The 25045-nt window shown below is 46.0% G+C and overlaps 7 protein-coding genes across 8 annotated transcripts; 4 read left to right on the top strand and 3 right to left on the bottom strand.

Moving 5' to 3' along the window:
- Positions 1-12: 12 nt before the first annotated feature.
- On the top strand, positions 13-1574 carry LOC132260832 (multiple inositol polyphosphate phosphatase 1-like). The gene is made up of 3 exons (XM_059759192.1): positions 13-837; positions 899-1126; positions 1185-1574. The coding sequence occupies exons 1-3, from the start codon at positions 232-234 to the stop codon at positions 1572-1574; spliced, it is 1224 nt and encodes a 407-aa protein (XP_059615175.1). The 5' UTR covers positions 13-231.
- Positions 1575-1594: 20 nt separating this feature from the next.
- On the bottom strand, positions 1595-3188 carry LOC132260833 (mitochondrial carrier homolog 2). The gene is made up of 6 exons (XM_059759193.1): positions 2916-3188; positions 2773-2857; positions 2485-2710; positions 2040-2426; positions 1778-1976; positions 1595-1703 (listed from the first exon to the last, which is right to left on the bottom strand). The coding sequence occupies exons 1-5, from the start codon at positions 3072-3074 to the stop codon at positions 1784-1786; spliced, it is 1050 nt and encodes a 349-aa protein (XP_059615176.1). The 5' UTR covers positions 3075-3188; the 3' UTR covers positions 1595-1703; positions 1778-1783.
- A 134-nt stretch (positions 3189-3322) lies between these two features.
- On the top strand, positions 3323-7748 carry LOC132260392 (trafficking protein particle complex subunit 8). The gene is made up of 5 exons (XM_059758461.1): positions 3323-3765; positions 3833-6596; positions 6665-7303; positions 7363-7485; positions 7565-7748. Exons 1-5 carry the CDS (start codon positions 3435-3437, stop codon positions 7644-7646), a joined length of 3939 nt encoding a protein of 1312 aa, XP_059614444.1. The 5' UTR covers positions 3323-3434; the 3' UTR covers positions 7647-7748.
- A 7440-nt stretch (positions 7749-15188) lies between these two features.
- Positions 15189-15668, top strand: LOC132260708 (uncharacterized). The gene is made up of 2 exons (XM_059759014.1): positions 15189-15405; positions 15496-15668. The coding sequence occupies exons 1-2, from the start codon at positions 15388-15390 to the stop codon at positions 15652-15654; spliced, it is 177 nt and encodes a 58-aa protein (XP_059614997.1). The 5' UTR covers positions 15189-15387; the 3' UTR covers positions 15655-15668.
- Positions 15669-15685: 17 nt separating this feature from the next.
- Positions 15686-17116, bottom strand: LOC132260707 (uncharacterized). Its single transcript, XM_059759013.1, has 2 exons — positions 16873-17116; positions 15686-16816 (listed from the first exon to the last, which is right to left on the bottom strand). Exon 2 carries the CDS (start codon positions 16807-16809, stop codon positions 16072-16074), a length of 738 nt encoding a protein of 245 aa, XP_059614996.1. The 5' UTR covers positions 16810-16816; positions 16873-17116; the 3' UTR covers positions 15686-16071.
- Positions 17117-17277: 161 nt separating this feature from the next.
- Positions 17278-24968, top strand: LOC132260704 (85/88 kDa calcium-independent phospholipase A2). 2 transcript variants are annotated; one of them, XM_059759008.1, is made up of 8 exons: positions 17278-17423; positions 17564-17813; positions 17949-18241; positions 18307-18477; positions 19024-20575; positions 20634-20721; positions 23534-23875; positions 23942-24968. In XM_059759008.1, the coding sequence occupies exons 2-8, from the start codon at positions 17774-17776 to the stop codon at positions 24078-24080; spliced, it is 2625 nt and encodes an 874-aa protein (XP_059614991.1). In that variant the 5' UTR covers positions 17278-17423; positions 17564-17773; the 3' UTR covers positions 24081-24968. The 2 variants fall into 2 exon arrangements, with proteins under 2 accessions (XP_059614991.1, XP_059614992.1); XM_059759009.1 differs by lacking the exon at positions 17564-17813 and having other exon boundaries at positions 17279-17423.
- On the bottom strand, positions 20758-23311 carry LOC132259695 (possible lysine-specific histone demethylase 1-like). The gene has a single exon (XM_059757429.1). It carries the CDS (start codon positions 23160-23162, stop codon positions 20820-20822), a length of 2343 nt encoding a protein of 780 aa, XP_059613412.1. The 5' UTR covers positions 23163-23311; the 3' UTR covers positions 20758-20819.
- Positions 24969-25045: the final 77 nt, after the last annotated feature.

The raw sequence follows: 25045 nt of genomic DNA, 5'->3' as shown, positions 1-25045 counted from the left end.
TGAAAGCCAAAGTGCTCAGCTTAATTATTTCCCCCGCGCACAAACACATAAACACATAAATTCCTTCATCTTCTCTCACTCGCTCCAGAGCAAGCAATAAAGTTTGTGGTCCTCGTGAGCAAACAGCCAGTGACAATATATCGATTGTGGTGGTGCAAACGGCATTATTAAAGTACTTGCTGAAGTGTGTCGAAGTCAAGTGGAGTGTGAATAATTCCATTGATCTCCGGAATGAATCTCCTGCCTGTGATTTTCCTCCTTATCACCACATTTGCCGAGGGAGCGATTGTGGAGGCCGATACAGAAGATTATTGCTTCGCCACTGATCCGATTAGAGAGCAAGTTAGGAGATTCTTCTCAAAGACTGCTTATCAATTTGTGCGTGGAAATGAAAATATCACCATCGATTCTGGTTGTCTTCCTGAGAGATTTTGGCTGTTATCGCGCCACGGAACTCGCTTGACGCCACAGAGAGACACAAAATATCTATCAGAGAAGCTTCCGGTGATTCAGAGAGAGATTCTGTCTCAAAACAACGCCTTGTGTAGAGAGGATGTTGCTTTGCTGGCATCCTGGAAGTGGGATGTCAATGTAACAGAGGACAAATCAGAGTTTCTCTCCACTCAAGGATGGGAAGATCTCCGTGGCTTGGCAAGATACTTCCAGAATCAATTCCCAGCGTTGCTACAGAAGAAGTACTCAAAGAGAAAATACTTCTTCCGTCACACGAACAAGCAGAGAACACAGGCGAGCTTCGAGGCATTCGCTGAGGGATTGTTTGGATCTTATAAGAATGTCGAAGCAGCTCCAATTCCCCAGAACGACACTCTCCTCAGGGTTAGGAGACATTCCACAAGGGTTTCCTCAATTTGTTCTATCAATTCTCTCATCCTTTCAGCCTTATGACTTCTCAGAAGAGTGGAAAGAGCAAGAAAAATCAGTTTATCAGGACGGATCGGAGTACAGGAAGTTCCGAGAGAGTCTCAACTTCCTCAACATGATTGACAATGTCTCTAAGAGGGCGGGATATAACACTAGCTTAACTCCTGAAGCAGTTGAGATGCTTTTCAAGGCTTGTATTTATGACCAAGCGTGGAGAATTGAGGAGCCAAGTCCTTGGTGTTCAGTAAAAACTCTTCAATTCAATCTTCCTCCCAAAATACTCAGGATTTCCCCTCTTTCAGCTCTTCACGCCGAACGACGTGAAGGTCCTGGAGTATCTGCACGATCTGGAGGAGTACTACATCAACGGCGGAGCGTCGGATATCAACAAATCGCTTGCCAATGAGTTGCTGGACAATTTCTTGACACACTTCATGAGCAACGAAGACCCCAAAGTTGTGGCTTTCTTCACCCATTCCACCACTGTTGAGCTCTTCCTCACTGCCCTGGGAATTGCCCAAGATGACACAGCTCTCATGGCGGACAATTTCGACGCGATGGAGAATCGCAAGTGGCGAACAAGTGAAATTGCTCCCTTTGCCTCAAATCTCGTCATTGTCAGCTTGTCTTGCAATTCAGGACCGCGAAATCGCTTGATTTACCTCCTCAATGAGAGAATTTTGGAGTTGTGACAGTGAAAAGACATGGTAAGTAATCACTGAAAAAAAAATGCTATTCCACATTTGCAAAACTTCAACTCCGTCAAAGCAAAGAAGAGGAGAGAGTTCGTTGAAAATTCATGTAGTGGAATTAATGCTTCCCTGGAAGAGAATAAAGATAGTGTTTAGTGTGCATGAATAATTAGATGGGTTTAATCAGCGAACGGCGAACTTACTGAATCCTATTTGTATTTGGTGACCGTTGGCATTGGGGCAAAAGTCATCGGGAAGTTCTTGTTGATGACTTGGGGAGTGCGGTAGTAGCGCCAGAAGAGTGAACTGCCCCTCTTGAGGTCGCCAGTGTAGTTCAGGTGTTGCCAGCAGTCGCGCCAGTTGCTGTAGATCGGCATGCACGGCGGCCTTCCGGCTGCGAGGCTGCAAAGACAAGGCCAACAATCAACTCAGCACACACTGGACAGTCTCGAGGGATTAGCATACCTGGATCCAGTGACGGACATGCACACAGAGACCACCTGGAAGGGGTAGAAGATGGTGCTGAAGATGTAGTTGGTGAAGATGGGGAACACATTGCGCGACTCCTTCTCCGTGAGGAAGTGCTTCTTCACCAAGTACGCCGTGGTGCTGGCCAGCACCACACAGCAAATATCACCAACGAGTCGCGGCACGATGCCAGAGAAGAAGCCCGTCAATCCGTGCTCACGATAGATCTCCTTGGTTGCCGCCCAGATGGATGAGTAGACAGTCTCCTGGCCGACGAATTGGGCCATCATCCGTATGGATATCACTTGGAATGGTTGGGCAATCAGGATGGTCGATGAGTGAACGACAAGATCTCTCTTGAGCTTTCGCTGAAAGTCATTCCACCTGCAAAACAGACACAATCAGACCAAGTCCAAAACTTCCTCGCCGCAGTAGAACTCACTCTCTATCTGGATCTGATTCCGGCGCATGGATAACAGAAGTGGGAAATCCCTCAGCCTCGTATTTCCATGATTCGTCGTCCTCATCGTAGGTGTCCTTGATTTCCGCCAATCCCAGATTTCTGGCAATGCGCTCACTTCCAATCGATCCCACAACGGTGCCCACAAGTCTCGGCATCAGTCCACGAAAGCAGCCCACGAATCCGTCCACGCTCCTGATGTACTTCACTGCAAAGAGACAGCTTTTTAGAGGCGTTTCTTGGGAGTCTCCTTTGGGAAAAATCACTCACCATACTGAAAGATGTTGGGCAACACCAGAGCATCGTAGCCCAGGATGCTGCGGACGGTGCGCGGAGGTACAGGTTCGTAGCCAATCTGCAAAACAGATCAAAGGTTAATCCCTCAGGCGTAGATAGTGGAAATTGCGGTGCACCTGAATGAGAACTTTGGCATATTCGAAGGGATGAAGCGCTGACTGCAGTCCAAGACGGAGGCCAAAGCGTATCCACTCGTTCAATTCGTGCTGCTGATCCTTGATTGACGACATATTCATGAGCTCCGACGCCCTGTTTGCCTTCTCTCGATACCCCATCACTCTCTGCCTGGAAACACTGACGCAACCGGGGGAAATTTGCAAGATTTATCAGCGAAACAGCCTCCGATCCAAGCGACAGAACTTAACCTCCGCGAGTGGGGAATTCGCAGCTGTCAAAGAACCCGGCCCGGTCGGCGCTCCCGTCGTCCCGACGTTGCCGCTTCCCCCCGCATATTGTTGTGGTACTCGTGAGGAGTGCGTGCTGCGAGTGGCAACAGTCACGGCTGGGCAGTGGTGAATTGGCGAGTAGGTGGGGGGCGATGTCAGGATGTGAAGTGGAGGAAAATAAAAGGGCATTTTCTCAGTGAAAACTAGGGGTTATTGTGCGTGATATAGTGTAAATAGACAGCTAGGACAATGATCCACCTCACGTCGCAGAACATGTCCGCCAAGGAGATGATCCAGAGTGTCTTTTCGCCGCTAATTGGGGCGACGTGCAGCGCCCAGGCGGAGGAGATGTGTCAGAAGAACAACTTAACGTTCGTGGAGATGTTGCAGCCCTTCAGTCGCCTCAGCACGGACGCCAGCTTCAGGGACTCCTCCGGCACTAGTGTCTCCCTCAAGGGGACCCGCCTCAATATCTGTGATGTGGCCTGGCGACCGCCCCAGACTGTGCTGGCGCGGAAGATGCTCAACGATTCCGTGACTACGAGTCAATGTGACAAATCACGGGCTATTCAAGTGGACGGTGAGTCCCAAGGAGTCCTCCTGCAGAGACTCACGTACACACACTAACTCTTGTGCTCCTCTTTCAGACACCACTGCCCTCGACATTCCATTCAGTGAGCCGTGGTACGAACAGTGGCGAGAAACCTTCCTCACGGTCCAGTTTCCGGCAGATCACGAGTTCACGAGACACTTCCTCAGCTGCCTCATCGTCCTGTCCAGCTCCGATCCCAATCCGCTGGAGTGCGCCAATCAGCTGACGCGAAAAGTGCAGATGATGCAGAATGTGACGCCGCCAAAGTTACCCAAATGGTTTACTCAGGATCCTCTCAATTGCTACGTGATGCTCCACGACGGCTGTTCCGGGGACATCACGAAGGCCCAGCAGGCTTTCGAGTCGCTGAAGATGACTTATGGGGAGAACAAGTGCTTCCTGGTGCAGATCAACTCATGCCAGGGCACTCCCGGCGAGTGTCCGGATCCGTGGCTCAGGTACTTGAAGCGTCACCCGCGGCCGGATCCCAATCAGGTGGAGAACGATAGCAGCACGCCAAAGTCCCCGCAAGACAGCGGAGTGTCGATGACCATGACAATGCAGATGAGCACTCTGGAGACGCCGCCGTCGGGAATCCTCGTGGGCGAAGTGGTTCACCATCCGCTGAGTCCACTGCAGGAGACGGGCGGTGACATATCTGCCATGTCCACCAGCACCGAGAGCCTCACGTCGCAGCCCATCAATCCGAACGTGTGGGCGGCCACGGGGAATGAGGAGCACGTGGATGTGCCTCATGGAATGTGTCTCACGACGAGTGACACGGAGAATCTGAGGCATTTGGTGCAGGATTTCAGTCTCAGAGCACTGATTCCGTACATTGAGAAGCTCATCTACAGCTTGAATGATTCCATCACGACCAAGAAGGGCGTCAGTCGATCTCTGCTCACAGCCACCAAGCGCTGGTTCGTCACGAACAAGCCAGGCACGGGAAATGCCACCCAAAACGCCGTTGTCTACACCAATGAGTCCACAGAGCTGCAGACCAGGAAGATTGGCGATCTCTACTTCATGTTCGGCCACTACGGATCGGCTTTCCAAGCATATCATCAGGCCAAGAGGGACTTCAATGCCGACTCCGCGTGGCAATACTACGCCGGGGCGCTCGAGATGGCCGCGCTGTCGGCCTTTATGCAAGGTGTGGCGAGCAGGAAGACCTATGATTACATGGAGGAGGCCATCGTGACCTATCTGAACATCTGCAAACTGCCCCAGTTCGCCACGAGAGCCACGATTCTGAGTGTGGAGTGCCTGAGAGGAGGACGATTGTTTGGCGAAGCGGCGAAGCAACTCATTCGGATGACCAGCGAAGACTCTGATCTGCGATCGGGATTGTTCCTGGAACAGGCGGCGTATGCCTTCCTCAGCTCTCAGCCGCCGCTCTTCCGCAAGTATGCATTCCACGCCGTCCTGGCTGGCCACAGATACTCAAAGGCGGGCCAGCGGAAGCACGCCTTTCGCTGCTACAAACAGGCGCATCAGGTGTTTGAGAATCGCGGCTGGAGTTTGGCTGAGGATCACATTCAGTACACAATTGGACGACAGGCGATTTCGCTGAAGAAGCCCGAAGAGGCCAGCGTGCCTCTGTCTCATTTGCTGCGTCCGTCGAGTCTGCAGAGTTCTGTGCAGCAAGCGGTGTTCCTCAGGGAGTACATCCAGACGCACAGGGCGCTCCAGAGTGTTCAGGAGAATGGCAATCTGCTCAGCATTTCACTGCCGCGCATCGTGCAGGAGAGAACGAGGATTCTCGTGACATCTCAGCCGCCAATGACCATTCCTCACATGATTCCCGCCTCGAATCTCACCATCAACTCGAAACTGGACGCCGAGGCTGTGTGGGTGAAGCTGGAGGAGATGGCTGCTCAGATGGCGGCCAATAAGCCCATCATGATCTTCAAGCCCTGCAGGAGTCTCTTCACCTTCGAGACGGACAACACTGGGCATCCGCTCGCGATCCACGGAGAGCCGATAGAGATCAGCGTCACGTTCGAGAACACCATCAAGATTCCCATTGTGTTCAGTGACATTCATCTGCTGTGGCGCTTCAAGAGGGCAAACAGTGGCGAGGAGATGTCCAATGCGCATCTCTTCAGGGGCCTAATTGACGGTGAGGCTGACCGGAAGGGCATGGAGGCGGTGGTGTCGGCCAATGTGGTCAGCACAGTGATCATCAACGAACATGAGTACAAGACAATACTGTTCAGAGTGACGCCCAAGATCACTGGGATGCTCCATGTGACTGGTGTGATTGGCCAATTGTCCGCCGTCACAGATCCCACGAGTCTCTGGGGGAAGATGGACTTTGCGAAGATTGCCATCAAGACAAAAGATCCCCCAATCAATGATAAACCGCTGGAGTACGACAAGCGTCTCGACATTCAAGTTCTCGATCCGGCGCCGGCGCTCTGTGTCAGCTTCGGTGAGATGCCACAGGAAGTGTTGGCGGGAGAAGTGATCCCAGTCACTGTTCAGATGACCAATTGTGGTGCCACTGCGCTCACGGACATCTTCATGGCAGTTGAGGCGCCGCGATGGTTTCTGGTGAGTCCCAAGAAGGCTGAACTTCCGCTGTCGGTGCTGCGGAACTTCAGGGATCTCTCGAATGAGAATCTGAGCAAGGATCGCGAGGCGAGGAAGCAGCATGTCTTCAGGGTGGGCGGAATTGCCGACACGGGAAATCCTCTGCAGCCTAGTGAGACGAGGAGCACGACTTTCTGGATCCAGATTCCCTATCGGAAGGGCGCTGTGGATCTCAAGGCTCTCATCTACTACAACATGCCTCCGGAGTATTCCAAGTTGAGGTGAGAAATTCGGTTTCTTAGGTAACTCCGAAGCAAACACAGATGCTTATCATGAGGTGTAATTGCAGGTATCGTGTTCTCCGTCACGTGTGGAGCTTCAATGTTAATGAATCCCTGTGGATGGAGGCGAATTGCAATGTGACTAATGGGAAGGAGAAGGAGATTGGCATTGATATGTCTCTGAAGAACCTCAATCAGCAACACCACGCCGTGATGACGGACATTTCTCTGCATGAAATTCATCTGTACAGTCCGGAAAATCGTCTGAATCCCCAGAAGATTGTCTGGGCTGACAGTCCGGGCTGTAGGCATTTGCTTCGTGACAATAGTGGCCTAAAATCATCGGATTTAGTGTCTTTTCGGTGCTCTTTGGAGAAGCACACAGTTAATTTTGCCGCCAATCAGACGCCAGAGCAATTTATCAGGGTGCAACTGTCCAGGGTGGCGATTAGGGCGTCTGGGCCGGAGGAGGTGCAGCGATTGCCGAAGATTGGCGACGTGGGCAGCTTCCTGATGAAGGAGGAGACAAAGTACATCAAGGTGATGGGCAGCGGCGGCACCAGTGAGGAGTTCAATCAAATAGTCGCCAATGCGGACAAACACATGACTTTGGGAGTGACCTGGAGTGCCCAAATAAGCGATAATGGGGCCAACAGGAGGACGGCAGCTGGTCAGCACTTCGTCCAGCTCAGGCATCTCTACGAGAGGTGAATTGTCCTCTCCACTTATGCTTGGGATTCGTGACTAATTCTTGTGCTTTTTGCAGTGGATTCTGTCCGCCTCGAGAGAGACTCCAAAGGACTTCGTTCTCTAGTCATGAAGAAATCTGCAGCATATTTGATTTCCCAGCAGATGAGCCTTCTTCTCAAGTTGAAGATCATCAGAGTGTGTAAGTAGAATATTGATTGATTCTTAAGCGCACGATTAACATTTCTCTGTTTCTTTTTTTTCCCCCGGAACACACACAGAAACGTGGCGAGGAGGACTTTTCTTGATGCTGACTTTAAGATAGTGGATTTAGATGAAATGAACAGTGAAAAAACCAATTGACATTAATATCATGCGATAGATTTGTTCATTTTACAAATTAGGAGGCAAATTATCAAGAGAATGTTGAAACAAATCGTTATAAATTATTTTATAGAAAGAAAACTTGGCGTTTTTTTTCCTTTTCCTCGTCTTCTCATCAGCTGTGATGAATTCATCCAAGATCAACGCGCTTCATCAGCGTGAAAATTAATAAACTAGGAGAAGAATCATTAGATAAATATTGAACTTCACACTATTGACATCATTCAATATTTACCGTGGCATTTTAATTTCCTGCTTTTGCATGAGGAAAAACCTTTTCTCCACTCATTTCGTCACTTACGCAATCCCCACAAGTTCCCATTGATTTTATACGTGCGTTTTGGAATCCTCTTCGGCAGACGCAATTTAACTCGATATGTCAGGCAATCGCGCCTCAGTTTAATTTACCTCTTTTTTCCCGAGGTGACGACACGCGCTAAAAGGCACGCGAATGGACAAATATTTAGTCAATTTTTGCTTCGTATCGCATGAACAAGAATATTTGAGGCAGAAGAACTCAATGGGACACAATTTGCAGACATCCATGTATGATAATTGAGGTCTTTTGCAATGCAACGAGTGACACAATGTTAAATGCGCGCGCAAAGTACAAGAAACAACAATTTGCTATTGCAGTTGCGGCAAAAGTTCAGATGCAAATTAATCATGTTACCTTTAGGATGGTTGATTTGAGGGAAAGCGAGCAACTTCTTATCTTTCAGAGGTATTTTTTTATCAGGTAAATTCATGGAAATGCTTCTTGAGTCAGTGCTGATATTAATTTGAAGCGAGAAGCATTGATTGGCAATCTATGAGCGGAGCTAAATTAATCTATAAGTTCTTCCAGGAAAAAATTGAAAAGAAGCTGAAAAAATTCTGATAAGGGCGATAAAGATTTTCAATCATTCCACCTTTTATCACTCTGCTTCAGGTTTTCATCAGAGTCAGTCGTGCTTTTCTTCTTGGTTATTATATTCTGTGGAAACTTGTGTTAAAGTGTGCTGAAAAAAGTTAGTATGACTTCAAAAACTGCTTTTATCGTGTACTTTATAAATATTAAAAACGCTTTACAGAAAAATAACTTCTACAACAATGGGAAACAACATTATTTATAAAACAGCACCTTTATCATCATCAACAGGTCCTCATGTTTTACGGACTTTCAACGACATTTCTAGGCTTGAGTCATTCATAGTGAAAAATCGTTCTAAATGCAAAGAAACTATTGAATTTTTTCCGGATGGTTGTGATTGTGATGACATAAAGATTCTTAAAGTAGCATCCATTACAAAGTTAGACGAAAAAGTGGAGAAGATCTTGAAAAAATCAGAAGATTTTATTGGTATAAATCGAGACGAATCTGCGGAAGTTGAACAACAGACTCATTCTTATACCTTCAGTACAACTCGCACTGAAACAGTGACGATCAGCAACACTGCAGGAATTTCTGGAACATTAAGAGTGCCACAGCTTGAATTTCTCACTGGAACAATAAATTTTTCTGACACTGCAACAATCACAAAGACAGTAACTGAAACCGAAACACACACGATTCCACCCCAGAAAGTAAAACTAAGTTCAGGAAGTACGAAGAAAGTTTCTTTCAAGATTTATGAGGTGCAAACAACAAAAAGATATGATATATTTTTCTTAGTAGATCCTAATTCAACGTTTAAGGAATTTTGCCTTCCATATAATGACCCATTTAATCATATTCCTGAAATTTATGAAGAGCAACGATTGAACTTGTTGGAGTTTCTGAGAAAATTATATCAGCAAAATATTGTTTTTGAATCGGATTGTATAAAATATAATTATGACACTAATGAATTATTGATTAGAAAGCCTGTTGAAATAGTAGAAAAGAATATTGTTGTTGTACTTGATAGTGGAGCTGAAGCGCTAATCAATCCGAAAAAAGAATCGTGAAAAGAAAAAGATGTGAATTGTCAAATATTCAGATGAGAAAATTAATAAATTGATATCTAATCAGTAGATTGATATGAATTTAGAAAATGCGTCCATTGCCAAAATATTGTTGACGATAAAGAGTGTGTTATGTCTAGAATTTCTAAGAAAAATGATAAAAATAGATTTCTTGTTTTCTACTGATAAAGTGATAATGGCGTAATCAAACAATGTTTTCCTTTAGATCTGACTGTTCTGAAAACACAGAAATAATCTATTCCCATTAATATGATATGAGAAAGCATATAATTGTATGTTCCATTCTTATTCAATAATAGGGCGGAGCTAATTAATGGGTGGAGTCAAATTGAATTTACAGTAGCGAAAATTAGCTTAGGAAATTTTGTGTCACATTTTTATGTTAAAAATTCGATATTTCTTTAAAATGTTGAAACAATTATCAATTGTATTTCCTCCTAATTTTAGGTGTTCAAATTCAGCTTGTAGTAAATTTTGTGACTATTTTGCTATTTAAATTTAAATTTTTGATACATTTTCTGAAAATACCTAAATATAATTGAATTTATTTGAATATTTTAGCAAAAATATACAATTTTGAGTTATTTCGTAATTTTAATTTGAAAGTAAAAATAAATTTTTAATATTTGAATTCTTCAAAAATCAGTTAATGACTTTCTCCTTGTTCCTAGTTTAGTTTTTTTTTTATTATGTACACTTTATAATATTTTAATAAATCATTGAATTATTCCCCGAATTTATTGAATATCTCTGATTGCAGCAGAGCTTTTGGCGCGACTGCTTCACATGATCGTGTCTAATGTGACAAATAGAGGTAGAATATGATTTGCTCGGATGGATGGTGGATTGAATTGTGGAATTTCTGCATGGCAATTGGCGTGTTTGGCTTCTCGCGGGAGCGGCGGCTGAAAAAAAGCGCATGCAAAGATCACCGCGAAACAGGGTCACGGTCGTTTAGCATCGCTCGCCGCGATGCAGTTTGCCAGAGTTTGCAAGAAGAGAGGAGGTCAATGGTTGTCTTTTTATGAAATATCCATATCACAAATTTCAAATTATCACCACTGTGCCAATTGGAAGTGTTGCAAGTCGAGAGACAATTGACGATGCAATATTATATCCAAGCCGTTTTTCATCCTCTCCTCAGCCGCCCTGCGCACGCGGCGGCGCACTTTGGGGACACCCGAAGAATCGGGCGGACTTATACCTGAAATTCAAGTTTTCACTTTCCCTTTCCCAAAAAAAAAACCCGTACACACATATTCAAAAATAAAATGTAAAGAGAGTTAAAAGTCAACTGTAGGCAAAATATTGTGCATTATTGAGAGATGGCAAAAGGATTCGAGAAATGCGACGCAGAAAAGAGTGAAAAACTTGCATCATTGCCTGGCTTCTTATTCATCTTTTTCGCCGAATTGATTAAGTAGCCGCGTTGCTTAATCGGGCCGAGATAGCGGATTGAATCATACTGTGAAATTTCTTGAGGTGGACAAGATTTCGTGGTCAGGAAAGCCCACGGATGCCGTTAAGTAATCGGCCACTTCTTTGGGTCATTGTTCGCTCATCATCGCCCGATGATGGAGTGGAAGAGAGGGTCAAAAATTGCCACTTGACCTCATCATCGGCTGAGTTCCTCTTCCGAACATCCACTGGAGATGGTGATGGACCAGAAAAACAACCGGTGGCAGAAGGTTAACAACACGAAAGGTGATGAAGAGCGCGACAAATCTCTTCGACACATTTCACAATTTCAACGAAGAAATGTTCCCCATCAAAAAGCACCTCTCTAAATGCTAAAGCTCCGACTTTGAGGCTTTTTATCTTAACTGGGACACACACAATAATAAAATAATTTAATTCTTCCATCGCGCTTGCATAAGAAAAATGGTCGCAGACGAGAAATTTCCGAAAAAAAAGTTTGCATACAAATTATCCAAATTAATTTATGTGAATATTAAAGTTTAGATTTGCCAATTTGACCCTCAGCCTTGATCGACACACGACTTGGCTCTCTTCAAGCCGAACAGCAAGAAATCCCAGTGTAAAATTGCATCTTTGAGCTAGATTTTGTTGATGAAGTAATTTGTTTATGCGCTTAAAGCGCAAGCTTCACAAACTTGCGGCATCGTATCTAATATCATCACACATCAGGAACTCATCGTTGAGGAGGAAAGACAGTTTTCGAAACAATTTGGAGCATTGCCATTGAAAAGTCTTCCAAAAAAACAAAAAAAGATCTTTCACCACGAAATTCACATGAATTATTGAAATGTCAAAAAGGAGGAAGAAAAAAAACTCCGTGACTCACGGCAAAATTAAACACTTTTCTGTTTCCCTTTCGATGGAAAATCTATGAAATAAATAGAGATTAAATATTGACTGCGAGCAAAGAAGAAAACTCCCTTGAAATAGTTTGATCTTCCGATGTGATCATGCATATTTCTCACTGTGTTTGCAATTCTAAATGCAAAATTTATTATGGAAAAAGCTTCACGCAATGATTGAGAGTCTGGGAAAGATTGCAAGAATGCTGCAGAGAGCGAAGCGGTGCTAATTTGCCTCAATTCCTGACATTGATTGTTGGCCAAAACAGCCAACTAAGTGACTCGTTAAGGTGGCCCAATCGAGGTTGCCGATTTCGCAATCGCGTCGTCTTGTACTCGAAGTGCAATCATACAAATTAGGAGAGATTTCTCGAGTGTGAATAATTAAACTTCTGCCGCTGCTCAGCACGCTGATCGTCGGTGGCGATGTTGGGCGTGGGCGAAGTGGACAATGGCTTTAAATTCCATCGCGGATTGAGGAAAGAAGCGTCGCGATAATGCACGGAATAGTTAAATTAAGCGAGTTTTAAATATTGGCAGTTATTTTATGATCATTGCAAATGAATTTCTCACATTTATCAGCATTGCTTCAATGCTCTCTAAACCGCAGATCTATAAATTTCATCGTGTTTGCAATTAAATCACCACAAAACCAGTAAATTTGACCCATTTTACTAACTGATCCGCTTAACAAAATTACCTTCTTTTTTTCTTCTCGATAAACCAGAGGAGTTAGATAACTGATCAATATCAAAACTACAAGTTGAATATGAATTGAATAAGTTTTGAGCACGTGTTTTCGAGAAGCGCACAAAGTCAATTCATTGATGCTTTTCACATTATCTGTTGATGTATTCTTGGGAAATATTCTTTAGTCCATAAAACTTAATTGTCTACTAAATTATGGTTTCATCTCGGAGACTCTTTCTCTTTGTTGCACTGGCGCATAAGGAAATCATAGTCAGATTGGGATCATATTTAATCCACAGTGCATTACATAAAGAGTATCAGCGCTAATCCATTTTGGGCAGTAAAATCAATTTATTGCTCGTTTATTTGAATTGATCCATAATAAATTTTTGGTGATAATATTTTAGCCTATTGACAGTGAAACGGTGAGATTTTCACGCTCGCCGGGCGTTGACTGTGAGCCAAAAAAGTGAGCAAAGTGCTCACGATCACGCCGTCTCCAAGGGGGAGATATCACAGTCAGAAGTGGTGTGCAGAAGTACAGAAGAAGTTCAATTCAAAAGCTTACAATATTCCTTTCCTGAGTGCTTATTTTAGTAACCAATTATTCCAATTCTTTGGATTTCCTTCGATTTTTAAGAAGAAACATCCCAAATTCTCATAAAAATCTTTTTCTAGGTTATGCAACGAATCACGGACAATTTACTGAATATTCAATTCTTATGCTCAAGTATGTAATAAACAATGCTTTTCTAACCCTTTAAACCTCTTTGTTGCCAAGAAATTCTGTAAATTGTATTGAACTCGAACATAACCTCAAAAATAATCATTTAAACTTGAAAAATATTCATTTAGAAGACTTTTTGGACAATTTTGACTCTGAATCAGCAGTTTTGAGTTCATTGGCAAATCATAACCAGATCATTTTGTGATCTAGAAAGCTTCAAAACGAAGTTTTTGAAGATCTCTTCGTTATATTTTGAGGTTATGTTCGGAAAATATGTCTAAAAATGTGTTTTCAAGTTAAATTCTTACAGAAATGTCGAATGGAAACTTACTAATTTGGGAATTATTGTGAAAACAGTCGTAAAACTTCAAGTTTGGAAGTGATGTAAAGATTTAAGGCATATTATCTCCCCCTTGAGTGCCTCTAAGATTTCCCTTTTGCCCCACGAAAGCCAACACGCGCGCGCGCGATGCGTTATCAGTGAAATTTTCTCAAGAGGACTCAAGTCCAGGAGGGAGAGAGAAAAGGCATGAATGAACGCCTCGTTACGACATGTTATGACGATTTGGTGCTAAAATGGAAAACAAACACAGTTTTATAGAAGTCGTTAGCGCATACATTTTTTATGTTTGCCGAGGGAGTGATTGATAAATTTTTATATTTATCCGCCGGTGGACATAGTTCAGAGTATCGCGGGTGAAAGTGAAATCGCATCTTCAAACAATATGGTTCGATGTGTGTGATTGCATAAAGGCACTTCACGTGGTGCCTTTTTCTCACCTGTCCATGCCGAACTTTGCGCCGCGCCTGAGAGTGAGAGAATGCCTGATCTTGCAAACTTGATCTCTTTTTTTCTCTCTCTCTTCTTAAAACGCAAAAATCGCCAAAAATCCTCTGACCTCCACGAGAATGAAAGTCAATTTGCAACTTGGCACAGTTTTCGCAACATCACCCGGGTCAAAATTCCCCAGAATTCCTTCCACTGGCGCGCGTGAGTTGCATAAGGGAGTTCCGATGTCTCTCACCGGCTGCACTGCCCGGGCGCAATGATCTCGCGACGCTGGAAGAGTGGAAGAAAGTGACAAAGAAAGGCGTGTTGCCATTGTTTGAACATGAATCCGAAATTATAATTAACCCGTCGAGGCGAAGAGCATCTTTTATGGCTGATCTTACTTATCGTTGATCTTACGAATTGTCTAGCAATTCGTCAATACTGAGAAGCAGAAGATGAGAATACAGAAATCGAGAGTTTTCAACAGGCAAAATATGTATTAATTATGCAGCTTTGACGAAAGATGTTTGATGAATGAACAAGAGGAAAATGTTTGACAAAACATACAGAAATTATCATATTTCTTAGCAAATTCCATAATTTATGGTCACAATTGCAAATTTATTTGCGAGTTATTTGAAAGTTCTTTGAACTTAAGAAAAACTGTCTTTCTGAATGCAGTAAATCTTAGAGATTTCTCACTGTCACAGAGAATTGAATTATTTCCCTGAATATCTCAGTGTATTTGTGGTCAATTTCATCCTCACTGGCGAAGGAATAGAGCCGCAGGAGAGTTGAAAAAGCGTGACATTCGAATTAAAGTCTCACGGTTTGAGGCTCAAGCTCAACTCCCAAAGCTCGCGCCATCAATGGAAAATGCGGTGAGAGTTGACAAAAATCCAAAACGACGGATCTCAATCGACACTAACCACATTGGCAAACAGTGATTTGGAAAATGTTTGCTTTTCACAGTTGAGACCAGGAAAAGATAGTGGCTGAAAAAAGTCGTATATACAAATTTTATGTAAGCCTTTAACGAGTTGTTTGTCAACCGGAACGCCTCATGAATGCCAAAGCCGGGGAGTTCGCACACGCTCTCACCCAGCCGGGCGCGCGCAGAGAGATGCTGGTCGGCGACAAGGACTCGCGGCGTATAAAAAGACATCTTCGCCGGAGACCAGCCACAGTTGCCATCAGTGACTCGAGCCGCGAGCATCTCAGTTCTTTTGTCGATCGGAAAGTGAACCCAAGAAGAGAATCACCATGAAAATTATCTTTGTGGTACGATTGCGCCCCAATTATTTGGACAATCGCCGCCGTCTCTCTCTCTCTGTTGTGCTGTGAAAGTGAATCTTTTCTTGCCTCTTGCAGACCCTGTTGGTGTTTCTGGTGGCCTTCGCCCTCGTGTCCGCCGTGCCAATTGACGAGACAGTGGTCGGGGATGTGTACGAGGCCGACAACTTCAATCCCCAGGATCCCAACTCCTTCTTCAAGCTCAAGAAGCTCAAGAAGCTGCTCCTCCTCGGCTGAGCGCAGCACCCACTAGAGGCTAATCTCCGCTACTTCACAATCCCCCTTCTTCCTCAGACATCCCGCATCTGCCATTGAACTTCTCACAGAGTCACGAGATGCGCGCCCCTCGAGAGAGCGCGCGCGCTGTCTCTCCTCTTCCCAGAAAGAGCCCACAAACTCACAAATGTTGCAGAAATGGTCATGAAATCATACCATTCACACCCATGTTATTTACCAATCTCTTATAGTAGTGTTAGGAAATCTTTGTATATAATTTAAATAATAAAGAAACAACCATTTTTTATGATAAAAGACGAAAAAAAATGCCTGACCTTCTGACTAATGGTAACTCACTAATTGCTCTCTCTCTGTGTGGAGAGCATCTTCATTTGGCTGAATACCCTCGAGTGTGTCTCTGCCTCGGCCGACAGCACTTCATGGGATGAATGAGAATGAGGGCACAATGCTCGAGATCAGCTTGTGACCGAGAACACCCAAGTCGCCGAGTGTGTAGCCAAGGAGAGCGCCCACGATGTTGGGAATTGGATACGCCTGCCAGCGCCGATCCCAGTCGAGTGGGGCCACAATTGAGCCACTCCAGGCCCCAAACAGTGCGCCGGCCGCTGAGATCTTCACCAGCGTCACGTAGCTCGCCTCCACCTTGCTCATGCCCTCCACACTCTCCGTCCACACGTACTGAATGCACCCCGAGGTGCCCAGGAACAGCGCCAGCGGCAGCACAGTCAAAATCGTCAGCACACTCGCCAGTACGAGTGTCTCCTCGTGATTCTCCAGCGCAGGAGCGCCCAAAGCGATGCACATGATCGCATACAATCCCACGAAGAAGGCGATCAGTGCTGTGAACTTTAGCGCATCTCCTATCCTGAGTCTCATGGGCTTCCGCTTTCTCGGTGCCACTGTCTCACGGGGATTGAGCGTCGTCTTCTCCTCCTTGAACAGAGCCGCGTAGATGAGATACTTTCCCAGCTCATTGCAAATGAGTGTAATGATGACCGGAGATGGCCAAAATACACCCACAGAGTAGATATTCTCCCCATAGGACAGATAAGACACGCAAATACCAACACCTATGAGTGCCACAATGCTGAGGATCATCGTCAGCTCCATATCCTCGCTGGAGGATGCCTTGAATTCCTGCTTCTTCCCCGCCATGACTGGTCTGGAAACACCCAAAGATTGCAACACAGTTTCACCACCAAATCTTTCAGTACTCACAGATTTTTCGGCTTTTCCACGTGGCGCAATGCTCTACTATGCTCTTCTTGCCTAATAAGCGCTATTTCCACAGGTGGAAACCATCATTTTATCAAGGAAATGTAAACACTTTTATCACTCCGCAATGTTTTGATTTTTTCTTCTTCTTTTTACACGTTTTGTTCTTCCGCGCTTCTATGTGGATCATGCAGATGGCGCTGGTAATGCAGAGAGGAAATTTATTTTCAACGGCTGGTCTTTGTTCGTGATTTTTTCTAAAATTTGCTACTTTACAGCCAATAAAAAGCACTTAAAGGCAATTATAATCTTCACATCATCTCGTTACGTCACCCAGATTACGCATATTTCCATAATTGAGCATCGAAGTTTGTGTATTTTGATTTGGTACAGATGTGCGCCAGGGAGTGTGCGAGGCGGGTCAGTCGGGTAGTGGTTGTCATACGCAAATTTTGCATTGTTGGTCGCGCTCGCTGAAATTGATCGTTTTTCCTGCTATTTTGTGGCTATCATTTAACTTTCTGCTGCGTTTAGCGAGAGTAGGATGTTAACTGGTGAGACTTAGCATAATATCCTCTATCATTTCATAATCGCCAGCCAGCAAAAGAGCTTTACTCAAGTGCTCGTCATTTTTCTCCATTGTGTGCGAATTCTGCAAAAATTCACAACATTTTCACATCCTGGGAAAATCTAGCATGTCTGCAAGTTCACGCTTTGCATCTTTGAAGATAATCATGTGACTCATTGACGGATCGAATGATCTACAAATCTCTGTCATCTGAGGAACACGTAATCGCTGAGAAATCCTTGACTTTGGACGTCGCGCGAGGCCAAGAAGCCAAGAGAAAAATCGACTGTGGACGATCAATATTTTAGCTAATTGGCAAACTTTGTGGCTCTTTAGATGGCTTGGCTGGGTTTTGGTGCATTGGCATCGGGTTTAGGTACGATTTTTCATGCATTTATCCCACCACAAAACTCCTTAACACGCTTTCTCATGTAACAATGAACATCAGAAACACTCTTGATTTTGCTGTGCGCGAACATTTGTGGATGAAATCTTTCCGGACGTTTTGCAGTGCTGCAGAGGCTCCTCGGAGGCGATGCGCCCCCCAATAAGGTGCAGGAGATCAAGTCGGACTCCCTGCAGATCCTGCAAGTGCTGCACCGCGATGACTCGATGGTGTTGTACGCGCCGCCGCCGGGACAGGCGGAGAAGAAGGCGGTGTACGAGATTGTGCTGAACAGACCCTTCCACGAGGGCATGAACACCTCCTTCAGCCTCTACAGGGCCGCGACGCTGGAGGACGCCGAAGAGAAGTTCAACGCCTTCGTTCACCGACTGCCAGTGTTCGTGCAGATCGTCAAGGAGGTGAGAGAAGCGCTTTAGTCAGTTTCCTGGGCATCTCAGAAGCTAATGAAACGCTCTCTTTGCAGATGTACAACATCAACGGGCTGCAGAAGATCTGCGACACGCTGATTGAGAACCCCTCGTGGTCTCTGGCTCATCTTGTTGCCTACTTCAATCTCACTGAGTATGTGCTGCAGGAGAAAATCTTCGAATTTATTGACTATCCGGACCACAAGAGCTACATGTCACCTCTTCAGGTAAACGACGACGATGATCGATTGATTTCCCAATCGATTTTCCGTCTGCAAATGTACGCGAAGCTATTGCTCAAGCAATTTCCTGTGTTGCCTAAGAAATGACTATTAGAATTTTAAATGGTTTCAAGCAATAAGAATGCTATTTGAGTCATTGCTGTACACAAGCGCATAAGGACTCTCTTTGTCATACAAGAACACAAGAGGGCTTTTGTTGGAGACACTCTGCAAATGCAGCAATTATTTGATCACATTTTTATGACCAAATATTGACGTGTTAAGCATTGAGAAATGATTCTAGTTTCTAGAGCAAACATTAGTCTTTATTTCTGTGCATTATGTAACGCACTTCTCCCGGATATTTGGCACAAATATTTGAAAAAAACTGTGGCGCTTTTTTCAAGAGAAATCCCCGATAAGGCCATGCAATTAACGCGCGTGTTATCTCACCGAAAAATACGATGGAAAAGCCACGAGGCTAATGACTCTGGTGGAGACTTTGAACGCGAAATCCGTGACTGATTCATGCTCTCTCTGCTTATCTTGCAGCTGGCCGTGATGTCGGCCAATTCGGAGATGGTGAAGACGCTTCTGCCACTGTGCAAGATTGACCATCTGGACAATAACAGCAGCTCAGTTTATCACTATGCGGCGAGCACCACGAAGGACATCATCAATATTTTGGCGGCCAAGGGCACGGTGAACATGAATCACTGCAATTCCGATGGCTACACGCCGCTGCATCTGGCGTGTCTGGCGGACAAGCCGGAGTGCGTGAAGGCGTTGCTGCTGGCGGGCGCGGATGTGAACATCTCGGCGCGCAACATCAGTGCAATTTACAATAAGAAGACAGAGAATGCGAGCTCCGTGGCGGAATTCCTGCAGACGAACCCTAATAAGCTGGTGACGCAGGACATGAAGCACGGCGGCACGCCGCTGCACTGGAGTTCCTCGCGGGAGGTCATTGAGGCGCTGATAGAGCGCGGCACGGACGTGAATGCGCTGAACTTCGACGGCAGGACGGCGCTGCATATAATGGTGGCGAGGAACAGGCTGGACTGCTGTGTGGCACTGCTGGCGCACGAGGCGGACATTGATCTGAGGGACAAGGATGGGAACACGCCACTGCATGTGGCGGTGGAGAAGAAACTGGTGCCCATTGTGCAGTGTCTGGTGGTGTTTGGGTGTGACATCAACATGAAGAACAAGGAGGGCAAGACGCCCAGGCACATGGTGGGAAAGGACGCCTCGGGCAGCAATGACGACATGATCCTGTACATTCTCCACTCGGTGGGCGCCAAGAGATGTCCGCCGAACAGCACCAAATGCCCTGCCGGATGCAATGCCACGGGCACGTACAATGGCATCCCGCCGGCCACGCCTGAGAGTCCGGAGTCGCGGGAGCACATCCAGCAGATGCTGGCGTCCACGGTGCGCGGCAGTCGGCCCAGCTTGAGCAAGTGCAGGGATTTGCTGGAGAAGCAGAATCAAATTGTCGACACGACGCCCGTTCAGCGTGGTCAGAGTGTGATGGACGCTCTGCTGGGGATGTTCACCAACAAGGTGGCCAGAGCGGAGCCTGCGCTCGCTTCTCCTGACGCTCCACTCGTGGACGTGGACATGCCATCGTCGAGTTCACCGCCGGCGGAGCCCGAGAAGACGCCCGAGGAGGAGGCAGAGAAGCGCGGGCGTCTGCTGTGCCTCGACGGCGGCGGCATTCGTGGTCTGGTGCTGGTGCAGATGCTGCTGGAGATGGAGAAGCTGTCGCAGACGCCCATCAGTCACATGTTCGATTGGATGGCGGGCACCAGCACAGGTGGAATCCTGGCACTGGGATTGGCCACCGGGAAGACGATGCGACAGTGCATGTGTCTGTATCTGCGAATGAAGGATCAGGCTTTCGTGGGCTCGCGTCCGTATCCGAGTGAGTTCCTAGAAGCGGTGCTCAAGGACAATCTGGGCGAGTTCACAGTGATGTCGGACATTGTGGCGCCCAAGATAATGGTCACGGGTGTGATGGCAGACAGGAAACCAGTGGATTTGCACTTGTTCAGGAACTACAAGAGTGCCAGTGATATTTTGGGCATTGTCACGCCCACCAGTGAGTATTGATAAGCAATTTGTGATAAATACGGAGCTCTGATTGTCGGTTTTTGCAGATAACAGACGAATTCCACCGCCAATTCCGGAAGAACAGCTAGTCTGGCGAGCAGCTAGAGCAACAGGAGCAGCACCGTCATATTTCAGGTGAGTCCTTGTGAATTGACATTTAAGAAATCCTTCGGTTTCACATTTTAATACTTCACATCGACAATACTGCAAACAAACACAAGAAATGACACAAATTAAGTTGCTGAAGGCTCCTGCTTAGGTTCCTTAGGATAGGTGTTGGGGAAGCCCAGCAAATAGTCCGTGATGCGACCAGCCTCGCGAAGGCCACTCAGGAGAGCTCCGTGGACAGTTGCAGGATAGTTGCGGATGGTGTGTTCACCGGCAAAGAAGAGTCGAGGCATTTCTTTGGTGTCTTCCGTTGTGGGCGTGACAGGAGCGGCCAGGAGATCATAATCGCTGCCCGATGAGCCAACGGAGACGAAACTGTAGGAGCCTCGAGCCCAGGGATCGGCTCTCCATCGCGTGACGACAGTTTCTCGTGGTCGTGGCACAGCAAAGTTCCCGAAGATGCTCTTCAGCACGGCGATGCATCGACCGATGATGACATCGTCGGAGACATTCTCCATAATGGCGGCACTCTGGCCAGCGACGAGGGCGAGGAGCACTGGTGACTCGCAGATGCTCCAGAAGAGGAACAATTCGCCACGACTGGCCGCTGTGCTGCCGACGTGGCCAAAGAGATTCGTGCTGGTGTCCCAGAAGATGCGATCGAAGCAGAGGACGACTTTGTTGAGATTCCCAAAGCCCAGGCGCTGGATGGCGTCCTGCTTCCAGTCCGGCAGTGGCGGATCGAAGCGCACAGTGTTGGCCTGCTTGGTGGACAGAGGCGAAGTGGCCACTTTGAGCACGCCCAGCGTCAGAGTGCAGAGCACGAGATCGGCTTTGTAAGTCACAGATGAGGTTGTCTTGAGATTCTCAGCCGTAATCTCAACGCCACCCGGGAAATACTTGATTGTCTTCACGGCTGTGTTGACTCGAATGTCGAGGTTTTCAGTCAGGGCAATTGGGGCGTAAGAGTAGCCATTCTTCACTGTCATGTGATTCCCAATGAACTCGAAGTCATCGTCCTGATCCCAGTGCTTCAGTGACAAATTGTTCAGTGGCGTCGCATTGGCGAACTCCAAATTGGCCATGTGCCAGTCAAGAATCTGTCGATCCTCCGGCGAGAGATAGACATCACTGGGTGGATTCATTTCCAATTCCTTCAGTCGCACCTTCAGATCCTCCTGCACAGCTCTCAAGCGCTCCACTTCGCGCCACACGCCATTCCACTCCCGGACAACTTGACGCACGCTAAACTCGTGCTCAATGTACTTCTGCTCGGTTTCCGGAGTGCGCTGAGGACGCGACTCCTGCATGGATTCCACCTGAGTCTTCAGCTTTCGCATCTTCTGCATGAGTTCGTCAATCTTGTTCTCATTCTCGATCAGAATCTGCTGAAGTGCGATCACAGAACTGAGATGCTGAACTTGCTTCTCCTTCACGTGCTTCTCCTGAAGCTTGATAATCCACTCAAGCGCCTGTCCGAGCGAAACCGGATTGTTTCCGGCATAGTTGAAGTCTAGCTGGTGAGATAAGTAACTCGTGGACTCCAGAAGACGATTGAACTCTCTCTCCACCATGTCGTCCTTGGACTTGGGCACGGGCTTGCCTTTTGATCCGTAAAGCGGACACGCTGGCTTGATTGGCACCATTTCCATGCCCGTCTGGCGACTCAGGATGGTTATGGGATTTCCCCAGATGCCCGTGACCACCATTGCGCCCAAATCAGCGTGATAGTTGTTCTTCCGGAAGGTGGCAATCCTGCCGCCCACGCGATCTCGAGCCTCCAGCACGACGACGTCCATCCCGAACTGTCGCAACTGTTGAGCAGCAATCAGGCCTGAAATTCCCGCGCCGATGACAATCACCTTGGCCAGCTTCTTGGTGGGAATCGGCTGGAGGCGCTTGAAAATCCCGAAGTTGATGAATCCGTGGCGCTCAAGGAAGATGTGAATGTTCTTCAGCAATTCCGGATCACTATCGAACGGCGGTTCGATGTTCTTGAGCGCATCTTGGAATGTGAGCTGAATCTTAGGGTTCTCAATCCACATTTGCAGCAAGCGATTGCGGATGTTCAGGAACACCCGCTGAGCGATCAGTCCATTGTTGGCAATGTCCGGGAAGCACACTGCCTCGGCTGAGGTCATCTTCTCGAACGGCAAGCGGGACTGGAAGGCGGCGCCGTCGAGTCCAGTGAGGATGTCGTTCAGCGCCGTCTTGCTGTCAAAGTCCACCGAAGGAATATCATTGCGCTTTGTCTCGCCAGTGCTCACGGATGCTCGGGATGCTCCGGATTTGACCTCAGCAATGTCGGATGTGCTCTTCTTGCGGCGACTCATGCGCCGCGTCTCCAGTGGCTGCGAACTTCCGGCCGGAACGGTGGAAGAACGTCGTTTTGGCGGAATTCGCGTTATTGTGATCTCGCTGAATGTTATTTCGACGTCTGAGTCATCGCTGATCGTGACACAGTCCATTGTGTCGGCTTTGGCCACTGCAAATGCACGCACGTGAAGGAAAATCACTCACGAAAATTGACCTCTCAAAACAATAACAACCCTTCAAACTGTCAATCGATGTCTCTCTGCTGTCATGCGATTTGCAAGACATGTCTTCAACATTTCGGACGACGTTTGATCACTTGACAAAATAGATGGATTTTTTCATTTATAAATCTTGTTTTATACAGAAATACGCACAAATGATGTTTTTTTGAGGTTGTTCTATTGAATTATTTGAATTATTGAAAAACTGTTAGGGAAATAGTCGTGGTTTCTAAGTGAGCGTGGCTGAATTGACACCTGTAGATACTTTATCTCTATTATTTTGCCTTTTTCACAATCTGCAGGGCTTTTGGGCGATTCCTGGACGGTGGTTTGATAGCCAACAATCCCACTTTGGACGCCATGACGGAGATCCATGAGTACAACATGGCGCTGAGGCGCGTGGGGCGCGAAAAGGAGGTCGCACCGGTGTCGGTGGTGGTTTCTCTGGGCACGGGCATGATTCCGGTGACGGAATTGAAGGAGATCGACGTGTTTCGGCCGGACAGCATCTGGGATACGGCCAAGCTGGCTTACGGGATTTCAGCCATAGGCAATCTGCTCGTGGATCAGGCGACGGCGGCCGATGGGAGAGTCGTGGACAGAGCCAGAGCGTGGTGCAGTATGATTGAAGTTCCCTATTTCAGGTAATTGTCTTTGCCAAGGCGTTTTTCCTCCTGAGAATTTGTGCTTACGCGGTTTTTGTTCGGCAGATTCAATCCGCAGTTGTCCGAGGACGTGCCGATGGACGAGAAGAGCGACCAGAAGCTGATCAATATGATGTGGGAGGCGAAGGCGTACATTTATGCCAACAGAAACAAAGTCATTGAAATGATAAACTTACTTAAATAGCGGTTAAGGTAATCCCATCGTTACTGAAATGAAGATTTATTGTCTCCTGAGATCTCTCTATCGGTGTTGTAACGACTGGGATGGTAGTTTTTAGAGTCCTTTTTACAAGTCAGAAAAGGTTCACCAAATTCTTATATCCACAAAGTGACTCTCCCACTGGCAAAAAAAAGAAAGAAATCCTCACAAACCGTTGATCAAGCGCGAATATATTTGATCCAATATTGTGTGAACTTTTATATTTAATGATAAAATGCGAAGATAATATTGCGAATTTGATGAAAAAGTGCTGAAACTCAAGAATTTTTCCGTAGTGCATAGAAAAGAAAGAGCGAATTTGTTGAATTGGTTTTTTGTTGTGTATATTTACGTATTGAGCTGAGAAGGAAATTTAAGCTGACGACTTTTTTCTTGTTCTTTGATACCAATTTTTTCACGGTATTTTGTATGGGATTTTTTAAGTATATAAACAATGATGAGATAAATTTTAAGAGGAAAGCATAGAAATCATCATTCCAGTTTGTCGTCTAACTAGAATTTACTCAATGTTTACCCCAGTTTTTCATCCATAAACAACGGATTATACCAAAAAACCAAGCAACATTAAAGGTAATGAAGCAGTGTTAATAAATAATACCAAATAGTTTGTGCAGAATAGTTGAAAAAGAACCATTTTACTCATTCGTAGCGTTACGCACATGACAATTTGAGAAATTGTCACATAAAAAGTGTTGAAAATGTGTTTAAATCTCCAGAAAATATAATATAGTGAAATTGTTAACTTCCTTCCAGGTTATTTTTTCTAATACTTCTGCTGTTTTTGTAACAATGTAATCACTGTGATTTGTTAGACATTCATTTTGTATCGTAGAATCTTCTCTTCTTAGTAGTGTGAAATAAAGATTTTCTCGGAGATTACAAAAAAGAAGCCTTGTTTTCCTTCCAATTTTTCAGCGCTTAAAATCCAA

The sequence above is a fragment of the Phlebotomus argentipes genome, unplaced genomic scaffold, assembly GCF_947086385.1.
Source record: "Phlebotomus argentipes unplaced genomic scaffold, Phlebotomus argentipes genome assembly scaffold_18, whole genome shotgun sequence".
NCBI classification, from domain to species: Eukaryota; Metazoa; Arthropoda; class Insecta; order Diptera; family Psychodidae; genus Phlebotomus; species Phlebotomus argentipes.
This window is presented reverse-complemented; position numbering and strand designations above follow the sequence as displayed.